Here is a 13,141-nt window from a genome sequence, read left to right as displayed (position 1 = left end):
CTAATGTGAAGGAATGTAACACTGGGGTGTGGGCAGTACATACCCTTTCATGGAACCTGACGGTTTTAATGTTGTCAAACACGTTCAGCAGATGCGCCTGTATATTGTGAGAGTTGGATGCCTGGCCAAGAATTTCTAAGAGAGCAGGATCTGACACAAAGAAGAATCGTGGAAATAGCAGGCGCTTTTTCTCCAGGTACCTGTATTTTTAAAATATTGGTAGAGAAGTCGGGAAGGCGTAGATGGTAAGTGATTTGGGTTGATTTCTACATCCTTTCCTCTTTAAAAGTGGTATTTCTCACAATTTATTATACAGTTTTTAGCTGCAGCAATAACAATTTTTATCCATCATACATTCATGTTAAGCATCTGCTTTAAAGCTACTCTCTTATTATCAGAAATCATTTCATGCAAAACTTTTACTATTTGCTATAATCTAAACATCAGTAAAAAGAAAAGAAGCTAAACTGAAATAAAATATTTTTATATTAACTCTTTTACTTGCTATTTATATATCTCAAGCTGAATGTCTCCCAGATCAGTGAAAGGTGTGAATGGGACACACAAATCTAGAGTGCCTTCTGGATTTAAACTAGGCTGAAACCAGCTTTGGTTTCAACAGATATGGACAGTGAGTGACACCTTAGCCACAAATCAAACACTTATCCATAAGTTGGTTTCTTTGGAGGTGTTGTATTACCCTGCTAACTAGTTTGGTCAGTTCAACTGCATTCATAGTAGAATAAGAACATGATCTTTTCAAAGCTTATGGGACAGTACTTGAGCAATTGGTCTTTCCCCAGTTACACAATGTACAACCATCTGGCCAAGAACATGGTCTCACAGTAATCTTACCCTGTGAGCGATTTCTGACAGATTTCAAGCTGTTCCAGTAAATGTGGCAGTAACTGTCCCATTATTTCATCTCCAACACAGCACTGAACAACATTGGGTGTTTCATGAGCTCGGGTCATGATCCTTACCCAGGATTTATCAATGTTAGAGAAACGCTTTGCTTCCTGTTGAAACATGACAGTGAACAGGGAATGGAAGAAATGAAGGAAGGAAGAGAGAAAAGGGAAAAGGCACCTGCTTTCAGAACCAGCAACTAGTAATCTCAACAGCAATCTTCTCACTAGTAATCACATGTCTTCTAGAAATATTTCAGCTTAGACACAATTCTTTCTGCTTACACAATAGAGCTTATTTTATACTTGGCTGTCAAGCCTGCCATGTACTTCCTCTTACATTTCTAGAGAAAAAGACAGAAAACTCATTAAATTTGAATTGGAGCTTCAAAGCTGAAGATTTTTTTTTCTAAAATAAAGTTCATTTTTAATTTGAAAAGCCATGCAGGAAAGTTTAAGATAAGGATTCCTAGGTACTACTATGCTAGTGGCAGGTAGTACTACACAAGGCTACTACTAGGAACAATGTTTAAATACATATTAGTTAACAGCTTTACAATCTAGAAATCAAAAGATCAAACAGATCGCATGGTTTTATTAATCTCTCTCACAGCATGTCTTTGGCACTGCTTACCTAATTTCCTAGCAAGACCAGTTTTGTTAAATACTAAAAGAAATTAAATGTATGTTACTGCATCAATTATGACATCACAGTACAGTTTTATTCTTAAAATGTTGATAAGAAAACTAAAAAAAGGCATGTCTAGAAACCTTTGGAAGCTGCCTTGCTATATCACCACCAATAAAAACAGCTTCTAAATAAATCCACAAGTTCTGCACAGTCAGCCAGTTCTCAATTATATCCATTGTGTTGGAAAGATAGTGCACCCATTTCTGAATCTGTGTCTTGAATGGTGTATTGTATCTGCAATTTAAAAAAAAAAAAAGAGGCATTTCTTTATTTCGAGAAGAAAACAAGACTTTTGAAGAGCAGCATATAAGTCACAGGATGAGGACTAGTTTTTTTGCTTAGCATTTTTGAAGTGAAAGTATAAAAACATAATTCAGCTAGTTGGCAGCTCTAAATCCAATCAGCTCCAAATTGCTGCTGTGTACACAAGGTGCATAGCACAGCTCTGATCCAACAGAAGTAGGCTGGGAGCAAGACTTCAATTTCACTCTAATGTAAAGGGACTACTCATCCTGAAAGCTGTAAACTCAGAGTTCCTGAACTCTCCTAAACTCCTGCTTTTGAGCATCTGCCTGATCATCAGGTTCTGTGTTCCTTATTTACCTGTGCCTTTTGGCATGTGAAACCAGACAAACTGAAGCTCACTTCAACTGGGATTTTAAGCACCTTTGGCATGAGGCAATGACCTATCACAGGGGCAGAGTAGCAGTGCCTGTCGTGCCCTTAGTATGCCTGCCATAGCCAGGCAGTGTTCTCTCTTATGTCCCCACTTTCTCGCATCAATGAAAACTTTTCAGCTGTTTATTCTGAAAATCCAAGCTGCAGCTACACGTTTTCAAAAGAATTTATTGGGGGAATAAACTAGATACAGTAAGAACTAGCCCATGAACAGTTCAAGGACAAACAAGCTCTTAGGCCTTATCTAGATCCTTATTTACCTTCATTTCTGTGATAGATTTGTCCACCAAAACAAAGTCTTTTACTAACATTTTTAATCTCTCCCCCCATTCCTGTTACCTGTTACTCATGAGAGAACCAAGAATCATCAAGCTGTCCTCCAGGGTAGCAATTGTTTCTGATGTGCTGTCACCTCTTAAAAGAAGCTCCCCACGAGTTTTAAAGTTTGCAAAGTTAAACATCTTGTTATCCCATTCAGCTATCACTTGTTTTAACTTCTGCTCAATGTCTCTTTCCTTCACAGCACAGATGCAGATATCCTTTTAAATAAACAGGACATCAAAACAAGATATGAATCCTTCAAGTCCCTGGAATATGAATCTAGCTCTTATTTCTTTTAATAATAGGTAACATAGGTAACATTAGGTCATGAGCAAATATTTAGTGGAAAAACACCATAGCTAATAATCTGTATACCACATCACAGTTTAATCAACTCTGGCCGGGGGGGATGGGGAATAAAATAATAACATAGTGATTACTTTTCATAAGTTTAATGTAACAAAGCAAGGTACCCTCACAAATGGCATGACTTTAAAAAAAAGAAGCTGACACCATGATATATTTGTGTCATAATTTTATACAAAAACCTGAAGTGATAGTCCATGTCTCTGTCCTTTCTACAGAATTGTTTTGATTTCCTTCTTGCTAATGATACTCCCATGCTATACAAGCAGCTTTTGGTTTCATGTTTCCATATTTCTTCCTTCACAATACCTCTATTTCCTCTTTATATCTTAATAGTGGAGCTTCCATTATATTCCTCAGTTTGAATGTTTCACTCTCCACGTCAAATCTGTGTTCAGTGAGATCCATAATCTGCTTCCAGTGCCGAGGCATCATTGCTTTACTTGACATGTGCTCAAGCAATGGGCAGCATTCACTGAAGTCTTCTATGATCTTCTTTAGGTCAAGGAAAGGCTGCCATTCCTTTACAGCCCGAGGGAGTTTACGGCACCTACATGGAGATAAAGCAAGCCTTTTCAAAAAGTTTCAAATACTCTTTCTTTAAAGCCACAGTACATGGTTTTAACAGGAGAACACCTTCCTTCCAAATTCAGGTTACCTTTAGTTTGAAGTTCCTGTATATGCTTCTCCATGTGGGATAATCTGTTTCCAGTCTATTTCAATAACTGATAGCTAGGTAGACAGCTACAGCCTCCCCTTAAGGAGGCTGTAGCTGTCTTTATGTAGCTACTCCCTTAAGGAGTGTAGCTGCATAATTTTAATAACTCTGCTCAAGCCATCTTCAAAACCAGTTGAAATGTTCTGCATCTTGGTTTCATCTTTTGGTGAGATTGATGATATGCACTGCTCTGAGCTCTAGAAAGACCCTGTTTCCCAGGTTTTAATTCTTTTAATTTTTTGATTCCTGGTTTGATGAAAAGTTCAGCATGCATGCAATATTTTGTAGAAAAAACTATTCAGCAATTCACTAACTTGCCTTTGACATCTAGCATAAATCTATCTCTCATGAACAACAATACTACAACAAAAAGAGGAAACTTTCCATCCTACAAAATAAATAATTTTAACATATATTCCAAAATTATCAAAAAAGGCAGCCAAGAATCTGTCTAAGGAATAATAATGCTCAGCATTTAGAATCTAAATTTTCCTTGATTTTGTGACATTGCGAACGGATTTATTTTTCAATTTAAATTCACACTATTCATGCCTCAATAAATAAATACATGTTTGTATATGATTATTGGTGCTAACCAATTATAATCATATTCAAGAAGTACTTTAGGCAACTTTAACACAGCAGCAGTTTCTCACCTGTTCTGAAATTCCATAAGCTCACTGTTAATTTTTTCAATGTCTAATTCTGACCAAAGAATATCATTGTAGCCACTGATTGTGTCCATGACACTGTTATATAGATTATAGAGTTTCTGCAGCAGATTCAGCTGCTTCTTTATTTCAAGCAGTTGAGGACACCGAGTTACTGGCAAACCAAAAAGATCTTCTCCACCTGCACAAGTAATATATTTCCTAAAGAGATTTTCACATCGATTCTAAGAAAGAAAAAGAAAAAAAGTTATATAAAATAACTAAATAATAATAAATAAAAAAAAGTTAATAAAAATTACTAAATATTCAAGATCCAAAATGATTATTAGAGCTGAATTAGGCTAAAATCTAGGAAATAATAGAAAGATAGAGAGAGATAGTAACAGCTTACACTGTCAACAGTTTTGTCAACAATTTTCTTGAGAAAAGTAAGTTTTAGCTTGCTTGGAGGCACATCTTTAGAAGCTGACAGGAAAACCATTTACTTCATGTGACACAGTGACAGAACAATAAATGGTAAGACTGCACTTGAAAGAGGTGAAGCATGACACACAAAGAAATAAAAAGATAGATACAGCAAATTCTACCTCTCCAAGTATTCTGTGCAAATCTTATTGACTGTTGAAGGAAGAATTACTACCATTAAAGCAACAAAGAAAAACATAATTTAATTGTCAATGGCAATATAACTCAGGGAACATAGTAGGAAGTCGAATGAATAGCAGTATGGGAAAAGCAGAAGCATTAGAAGTTGTTATTGCAGGAATAGATATTATAATGATACAAAAAAAATTAACACAGTAATGAACACAAGAATAGCTTATAGCCAAATACACTAAACTTGTGGGAAGGCTCTCATCAAATATTTTATCTAGCAATCATTACTCATTATCTATGCAGCCTTTATGTTGACTCCTAAAATATTTAGATTTTAACAGTATTCCTTGCAAATGCATAGAAAAATTCCAACATAGCCTTCACTAAGACAAAACAGACTTTGTCAAATCAGTAACCCTATCTATTAATGAAAGTTCATTCAACTACTGAGATTCCTTTTGAGAGCCTTTATGTGTTAGCTCCCTTGTAGTAAGTGTTAATTAATGTTTTAAAATTAACAGCACCTGGAATATGGTAAGCCTGTCAGTGGCTTCCTGAGGTGTTAAACCAACCACCATTGGCCCATTCTAAAAGGAAAAAGAAAAAAAAAAAGACATCAATATAGAGGGTGAGAATAACCACAACTTATTTCTAATCACCACTTTCTAAATGCTAACCTCAAGCACTTTTGCAGCCTCCAGATCCCCTCCCCAGATCAGATATCAACTGAACCAAGGGATGACAGTTAACCTTGTAGAACAAACACTTTTTTTAAAACGGATTTAAAAAAAAAAAATCAAATAAGGCAACTAATTTTATTTTTAATGGAGAAATTTTTCATTACACTGCAAAAGCTAGGAAATCATAGCTCATTTTTTGAGTAAAAGTCAGCATTATTTAAAAGATGTTGCAAGATTAGTTCACCATCATTCGTTCTAATGAAAAAGAATGTGAGAGCTTAAGTCACTTGTACATATATCAGAAAGAAAGATTTCCTGATGCTAACATAGTTTATCATTAATCCTAGTCTTCACATTTTTTCATAATAATTTGATGCTTTTCAAAAACCTTAAATATCTCAATTCTTAATTTTTAAGAACTTATTACCAGCATTACTTACACCTGTCATGTACAAAACATTAAACAAACCTGCCCTGAACTGAAATCCAAACACCATCTTAACAAGAATAAACCTAGTCAACAGTAGAGGCCCATTCCATTAATTAATCAAATCCAAAAACCTTTCCAAGTTCCCATCGCTCTTAAAGAATTTCTCTAATACAATAAAACAGAAACACTTGCCTGATCATAATCAGAGTAGAACTGTGCACAGTCTTCAGTAAAAGTCTTCACAGCACAAATAAGCTCTCCTCTGAAGTTTGGCTGCAAAGCAATGAGCTCATCCTGCACTTCATTTGCACGGATTAGCAGTTTTTCCCAAGTGTAGTGCAACGTGTCCACCTTCTCTGTCTCTTCCTTGGCAACAAGTAGATCATATTTGCTCAGCATAGCATAGGATTCCTGCCAGAAATTTGGATCAAGATACATAAAATAGTAACTTCAATAACTTTGTAAACACATATGGAAAACATATATTTAAAATCCTAGCATTTAAAATTGTTAAGAACGGAGAATGACTGGTTAGAAAAATAAATTCTGCTCTTCTTGCATAGCCATTACCAAATTGGGCAAATCAATAACGAACTGGAAGAAACATCTGCATTTTTTTCTTGGAGCACTGATTTCAGCTTGCACCACCAATATATGAACGTTCTACATAATGAAAACCCTAAGTGAATTTTCACTAAAACACAACTGACATTCACTTTCTATAAAATAGCACAGGGTAGCATAGCAATAAACCTGTGGCAGTTTCATTTGAAAATCTTTGTATGAAGTGAAATTATTTCCGTTCATGCTTTCCAGTTTGATCAAATGGTAGCCAAATTGCAAAAAGAGAAACGTAACTATCTGTCTACTACAAGACTGTGTGAAAAATATGCCAACCTCCTTTTTAAAACTGAAACATCACTTCTTGTGCCTCGGGACTTGAGGCTCCTGCTTGCAGAATTGGAAGCTTATGGGCAATCAGGATCATGAACATGTCAGGAATCATGAACATGTCTTAGGAAAAAGAATTCTACTGAAAAATCAAAGGTGCATTTTGCCATACTATAGCATTCTTAAATAAATACTCTAGTCAGGGATGCAGAGAAACAGTTACCATCTGTTTTTAAGCCTGCCATTTGTCAGATGTTCAGTAAATGCATTCTATCACATTAACTTTTTTTTAGGAAGTCAGCTGCTTTTGTTTATTTTAACTTATACAGCTGATAAAACCAATCAATCTTGTGTAGTCTGCTTAATATTAGCTTTTTACTCCTCTTGAGGCTTAGCTTAAGCCTCAAGAGGAGTAAAAAGCTAAATTTAAGCAGACTAATATGTTTAAAAAAAACAAAAGGGAATATCATTCCTTTTCATACACAGACTTCTTCCACAAAGTATGAAAAGATTTCTTGCATTAAATACCTGTATTCTCATCTTCCTCTGACCTACATCACTCAATTTCTACACTGTTCACTAAACCACATCTCACCTCAGCAAGTTTACATTTGCCCAAATCAGAATTTCACACAAAAAGGTTTACAGGAACACAACAAGCCTGTCACTCAAACTTCAACACATATTAAATCACACATTTTCAAAGTTCACTGTTAACCTTTAACCCAGAAAATAACTGCTCTCTTGAAACAGTACCCGTACATGCAACATTCCCACTAGCTACCTCAATGGGGCCAATCTGAGAGTCAATAGAGATCTGTAGTTCCCTGATCTCTTTTAAAGCTGACATGGCTATTCTGATATCATCCAGGTCCACAATGCTGCGATTTAGCTTCTTGCCAGTTTCCTCTATAAAAGTCAAAATTGCTTCCATCTGTGTTCTGTACTTCTTATTGCAATGACACCCCAGCAGAGTCATCCAGGCTTTGGTTTCTGATCTCAGTGCTAGCTTCAGATCAGCTAAAAATATTGAACAATTAATAGATATTAGATATTGTAAATATTTGTTAAGATGCACTTTCAATCTTTTTAATTACATTTATTCTCTTCAGTGCCAGTTCTGGTTTTTCAGTCTAACCCTTCACATACAGAGATGATGAAATCACATGGACACCTTGAAGTGGATTATAAAATTGCTTGCAATTCATGATTGCTTTCCTCATATTCTTCTCAGAATTTATCATCTTTTCTACTGGAAAGATCATCTAAAAATGTTGAATTATTAATAGATGTTAGATATCATAGATTTTTTTCATGATGTACCTACTGGAAAGATGAGGCTGGTCTCCATACTCGTCACCTTGCCCATCTACCATTATACAAACTTCTGTCCTATACATCACTAACAAATTGATTAATATTCTCATCTAAGTCTAAAATCTTTACAATAATTAATCTTTAAAAAAAAATAATGTGGAGAAGAAATTAGGAGTCTAATTATGAAAGCTGAAGAAACAAAGTTGGATCATAGCATTGGTGAAATTGTTAGATAGAAGGGGATTCAGCTGCCTCACTGCATGCAGCTGGGCAAGGAGAAAAGTAACAAACTTATCATCTTACTCCCATGAAATATGTACCCCTGGGAATCAGTGACAGAAGGATGGGCAAGCATCTACTATCCACCCCATAAGTGAGCAGACATATCCAGGTGAGGTAATAAACTCCAGCTAAGCCCCACAGATATTCTTGTGTTAGTGTTTTGTTTGCAGCATTTACGGCCAAAACAGCAAACAGCCCTTCTCTCTCTCTTTCTCCTTTCCATTTTAATCTAATTCACCCATCCAAAACTGTCACATCTCTCCTGCCTACTGGAGTCAGAAAGAACATGTCTCTGGAGAGAAGCTGAACTCTACCAGTGTACAGTGCAATAGCTCCCACGCAGATGTATTCAGGCTCAGAATTGATTTTCAGGTCCAGGTCTTGGAAATGCAGAATTTCAGATTCAAACTCATAGAGTAATGGGTTTCCCACCATTAATTTATCAATGGTTTCCTCCTTGTCCCTCTGCCATACATGATGGTAACAACTAAAACTCTCCAAAGCTGTAAGAACTTCCTGAAAGACATTTACAAGTCCAAAGAAAGATTCTCAGCCTCATGTATATAGCATGCATATAATTTCTTAGCAGCTGCTCATTAGAGTACACTACAAACTCCATAGTGGAGCAGGTTGAATCATCTCACTAAACAAAAGGTTGCTGGTAAATTTATGCTAAAGCAAGTTCCATTACTGATCACACAGTGTGCCAGAAACCCTACGTTCATCACATCCAATTTGTCAGATTAGTTTAAACACTTGCCAATTAAGTGAATCTTCTCAGTCAATAAAATCATTTGAATCAGTGGGAAGTAAAGTTTAAAACTAGGATAGAGTACACTTGTCCTTCCCTGCCATTTCTTGGGCTAGAAACTGAAACATGAGCTCCAGGGACCAACATAACAAGAAAAATTCATTCTGAAATAATGAAGCTATGAGACAATTTTTTTAACGTTAATTTCTACACTCAATTCAGGTCTCTTTGATTTCAATATCATTTAATGAGTGTGAAAGAGAATGATTCTTTTGGTTCTCAGGAGTTCAGAAAAATGTGAGAAAGCTAAAGTTAAACCATCACTGCACTAATTAAACAAGTAAATGAGAGATGAATGCTATGACAGATAATCCACATCATGACCTACAATAAATATAGTACATGCAGGCACTTAAAGCTGGCTAAATGATAAAAGTTCACAATATTACAAAATACCAAATACCAAAATACCATGACAACTGTCCACCATTATCAACCACTCAGTACCAGTCTGGTAGTTATGTTTTAGTACCACTGAAGTTACAAAGTCAAAGATTTTCACATGGCAAGACTCTTAAAAGACTGGACCAGCCCCAGAAGAAACTGATGCAGAGCTCCCTAAAGAAATACAATTTACTAAAGAGTGCATAGAATAAGAACAAGGCAAAGAAATTATGCATATCCTTTAAAATATATCCTAACCTAAACTAGCAAACCCTATGCAGCACTTTATAAATGCCAATCTGACAGCCAGTTTTCCTCTAAAAACCTCCATATCCTCTTCATAATTTGGCAAAAATCATGCTGGCTTCATTAGCTACACACAACATAGCTACACTTAGGGTTTTTTATGATGTTTTAATTTATGCAGTATTAAAAACCTCATATCTTGGGACAGAGCACACTTAATCCATGTTACACTTTTAAAGCATATTTGCAAATTTTCAGCCACATGTTTTCTATCCACCACACTAAACTTTTTCATTATTATATTTAATCACAGCTTTAAATGCCTACCCTTATTACCCAAGGATAATAAAAGTAATACATTAATATTCCTAATTTTTAATATATATATATATTCCTAATATTTAATTATATTAAATTACCATCTCAATTGTCTTACCCCTTTTGTAGAATTGATGGCACTGCTGAGTAAAGACACTAATTTAATAATTTCTTTGTTCTCTGAAACATACTTGAAGTAGTTCTGGCTTTGTGCTGTATCAGCTGAACTGAGTGATGCTGCATCTGATACACTATCTATAAAAGAAGATTCAAATACAGAAGTAGGCTTAGGACAGGCATGCTGGTTAGGAGAAGTTAATTCTTATAGACAAAACCGAGTGACATATTTTTTCAACAAGCATGCATTTTAAAGTTGAGTGTTCTTAAAGGCAACTAGAAGTCAAGGAGGCCAACACAAATTCATAAACATCTCAACTTTAGTAAAATTGCTCCATCTAGGTACCCTGTCAAATTTGGAACAAGTTCCACACCAATCTTACAAACAGAACTTTTCCTCTTCTCCCTCAAGGTTTATTCTGTATGCTTCACCTAAGTGAGTCATTTATATATCAGCATTTGCTTACTTGATATATCAGCACTAAGCATTTTTATTTTCTGAAATACCCCACATTTGACAATTTGAACTACAAATTAACATTAACCCTGAGAAGATGACCATAACCAGTCCCCAAAAAGGAATAAAGCTTTAAAAAGTCCATTGCTTAGCAAATATCCACAAGTTGGACTTTATCATCATTTTTAACTTAATCTCTTGCAAGCCAAATTCTTAGTTTTGAAAGACTAATTCAACTTCTCAGCCAGTTCTGGTATTACTGTCCTACGTTTTAGGTGCATAAGAGAGAGCTAAAATAAAAGGACTCAAAGGTATTTTTTAAGTATCTCAGTTAAAATGTAGAACAATTAACTCGGCTTAATTTTAAACCATTTCAGAGAAGAAAAACCCAATGAAAGGTACCATATTACATTTTCTTCAACTAATGACTGCAATAACTTAATGTCTGGTCACAAAACAGAATAACAAAAACCCTTTTAGAAATTCTAGTCTATTCAATCTTTTACACAATCCTCTTTACACCAATATTGCAATTTACATAGGCATTTTTATTCAATACCAGGTATTGTGAAAGTTCAACTTACCCTTCTTAAAGGGTAAGCACAAGTTCTAAGATGCCATTTGAACATGCCAAATTACAAACCACACTGGCAAATAATGAGAGAACTGTAGCAAAATGACCAGAATTGTAACCAATATATATGCTATACCCCAAGGCATTAAAACTCTTCAAGAAGCCCAAAAAAATCCCCTTACTCAAATCCAAAGAAGGACAAGAGGCAAACCTGCCTTCTAATAAGAAACAGATTTCTTCTCTGAGGCAATTTTAAATCTATGAGGTTGTTTAAAATCTATCAAGTCTACTGGTTTGGATGTATTTTGTAATTAATACCTTTGAATACGTTCTGTAAGAATCACATTTACATAACATTCAAATTTAGTGATGTCAGAGTTTATCATTACCATGAATGTTTTTCTTTCCAGTCTCTTTCACTCCATCATCAGAATCACTGTCTTCGCTCCCAGTCTGCAACAGAATAACTTTTCTCTCTAACACTTTCTCCTGAAGAGAGAATAACATTTATTTTTTATTTGCAGCAGTTTTGCGCCATTAGTTCTAAGTAAGGCTTTTAAAGACACCAACCTTGGATATTCTCTCCTTACTCCAATGTCGAACTCCTTTCATTACTTTCACAATACTATCTACAGCTTTATTAAGTGCCTGCTGTACCTCATCCAAAGAGGGTGTCATGATGATATTAGGGATAGATAGGTTAATATTAGTCCTAATTATAGGATTGGCACCTTTTTTCTTCTTAGACACACTGTGATTTTCTAAATAAAAGACAAAAACAGAAGACAAAAACAAAACAAAAAGGCTGTTCATATTTTTTTCAGGACATCAAACTAGGCATTGTTTTGATATAAACCAATAAATATATCTCTTATTGTAGAGTATTGAGTGTAATTCCTGAAGGGAAAAATAATTCCTGAGTAATTTATAAGATGTACTGCTAAACTCTACAGCAGCACAAGTGAAAAGTAAGTGCAAAGCCATTTTTCTCCATGAAGCTCCTCTTCAACTTGCTCTGTGAAGCTAAATTCTCTTTAGCACACAATTTTGTGATCTGGCTGGTACTCCCAGTAAACATGTTAAATTGGGCACAGAACCTCCTTAGAGTCTCATATTATTGTATGCCTTTTAAACTATAGAGACCAAAGACAACTGCCTTTACTTTCATTTCTTAAAGGCATGTGACAATAAAACACTTCAAAAGTGTTCCATCACCATGCATGGAAATACCTGAAGGCAACTAGTAAGAGAAAAAAGACACCTCTATTGTTTTTTTTATACAGTTTTATGTAAAAGGCAAGGTCAAAAAGATCTTGTCAAATTATCAAGGTCTTAATTCGTCAAGTTAATAATTGATAACTTTTAAGTGATAATTTATCAAGTTATCAAGGTCTTGTAGAAACTTATCTATCAAGTCTAGCTCCAAATATAATATTGGCTTCAGGACAGTATGGTGAGTGCTAAGAGAAACAGCATTGTAATGACACTTTCTTACTGTCACAAGAAAAAAAAAAACCTTTGGAAATACACAATGTTATCAATTGTAACTTAACAAGACAGCTAATCAAATTCCTTTGTTTTCCCTTCTTTTACACTTGAGAGTCCTATTTATACAGTTATGGGGTATTACAGTTAGATTTTTCTTTATATAGCCTAAAAGAGCAATGTGCTACAATGCAGCCAC

The 13,141-nt window shown here is 35.1% G+C and overlaps 1 protein-coding gene across 2 annotated transcripts in view; it reads right to left on the bottom strand.

Moving 5' to 3' along the window:
* Positions 1-13,141, bottom strand: part of DNAH5 (dynein axonemal heavy chain 5) — a 113,736-nt gene that overhangs the window by 69,118 nt on the left and 31,477 nt on the right. Inside the window, exons 20-32 of one of the 2 annotated variants that reach the window (XM_059852160.1) lie at positions 12,028-12,218; positions 11,847-11,946; positions 10,428-10,564; positions 8,865-9,066; positions 7,736-7,971; positions 6,253-6,471; positions 5,475-5,537; positions 4,339-4,577; positions 3,274-3,514; positions 2,617-2,816; positions 1,680-1,833; positions 856-1,019; positions 44-200 (exon numbers count right to left, since the gene is read on the bottom strand). In XM_059852160.1, the coding sequence (XP_059708143.1) occupies positions 44-200; positions 856-1,019; positions 1,680-1,833; positions 2,617-2,816; positions 3,274-3,514; positions 4,339-4,577; positions 5,475-5,537; positions 6,253-6,471; positions 7,736-7,971; positions 8,865-9,066; positions 10,428-10,564; positions 11,847-11,946; positions 12,028-12,218 (2,303 nt within the window). The remainder of the gene's footprint in view (positions 1-43; positions 201-855; positions 1,020-1,679; positions 1,834-2,616; positions 2,817-3,273; positions 3,515-4,338; positions 4,578-5,474; positions 5,538-6,252; positions 6,472-7,735; positions 7,972-8,864; positions 9,067-10,427; positions 10,565-11,846; positions 11,947-12,027; positions 12,219-13,141) is intronic. The other variant, XM_059852247.1, reaches the window with a different exon arrangement.

The sequence above is a fragment of the Haemorhous mexicanus genome, chromosome 1, assembly GCF_027477595.1.
Source record: "Haemorhous mexicanus isolate bHaeMex1 chromosome 1, bHaeMex1.pri, whole genome shotgun sequence".
Classification (NCBI taxonomy): Eukaryota; Metazoa; Chordata; class Aves; order Passeriformes; family Fringillidae; genus Haemorhous; species Haemorhous mexicanus.
This window is presented reverse-complemented; position numbering and strand designations above follow the sequence as displayed.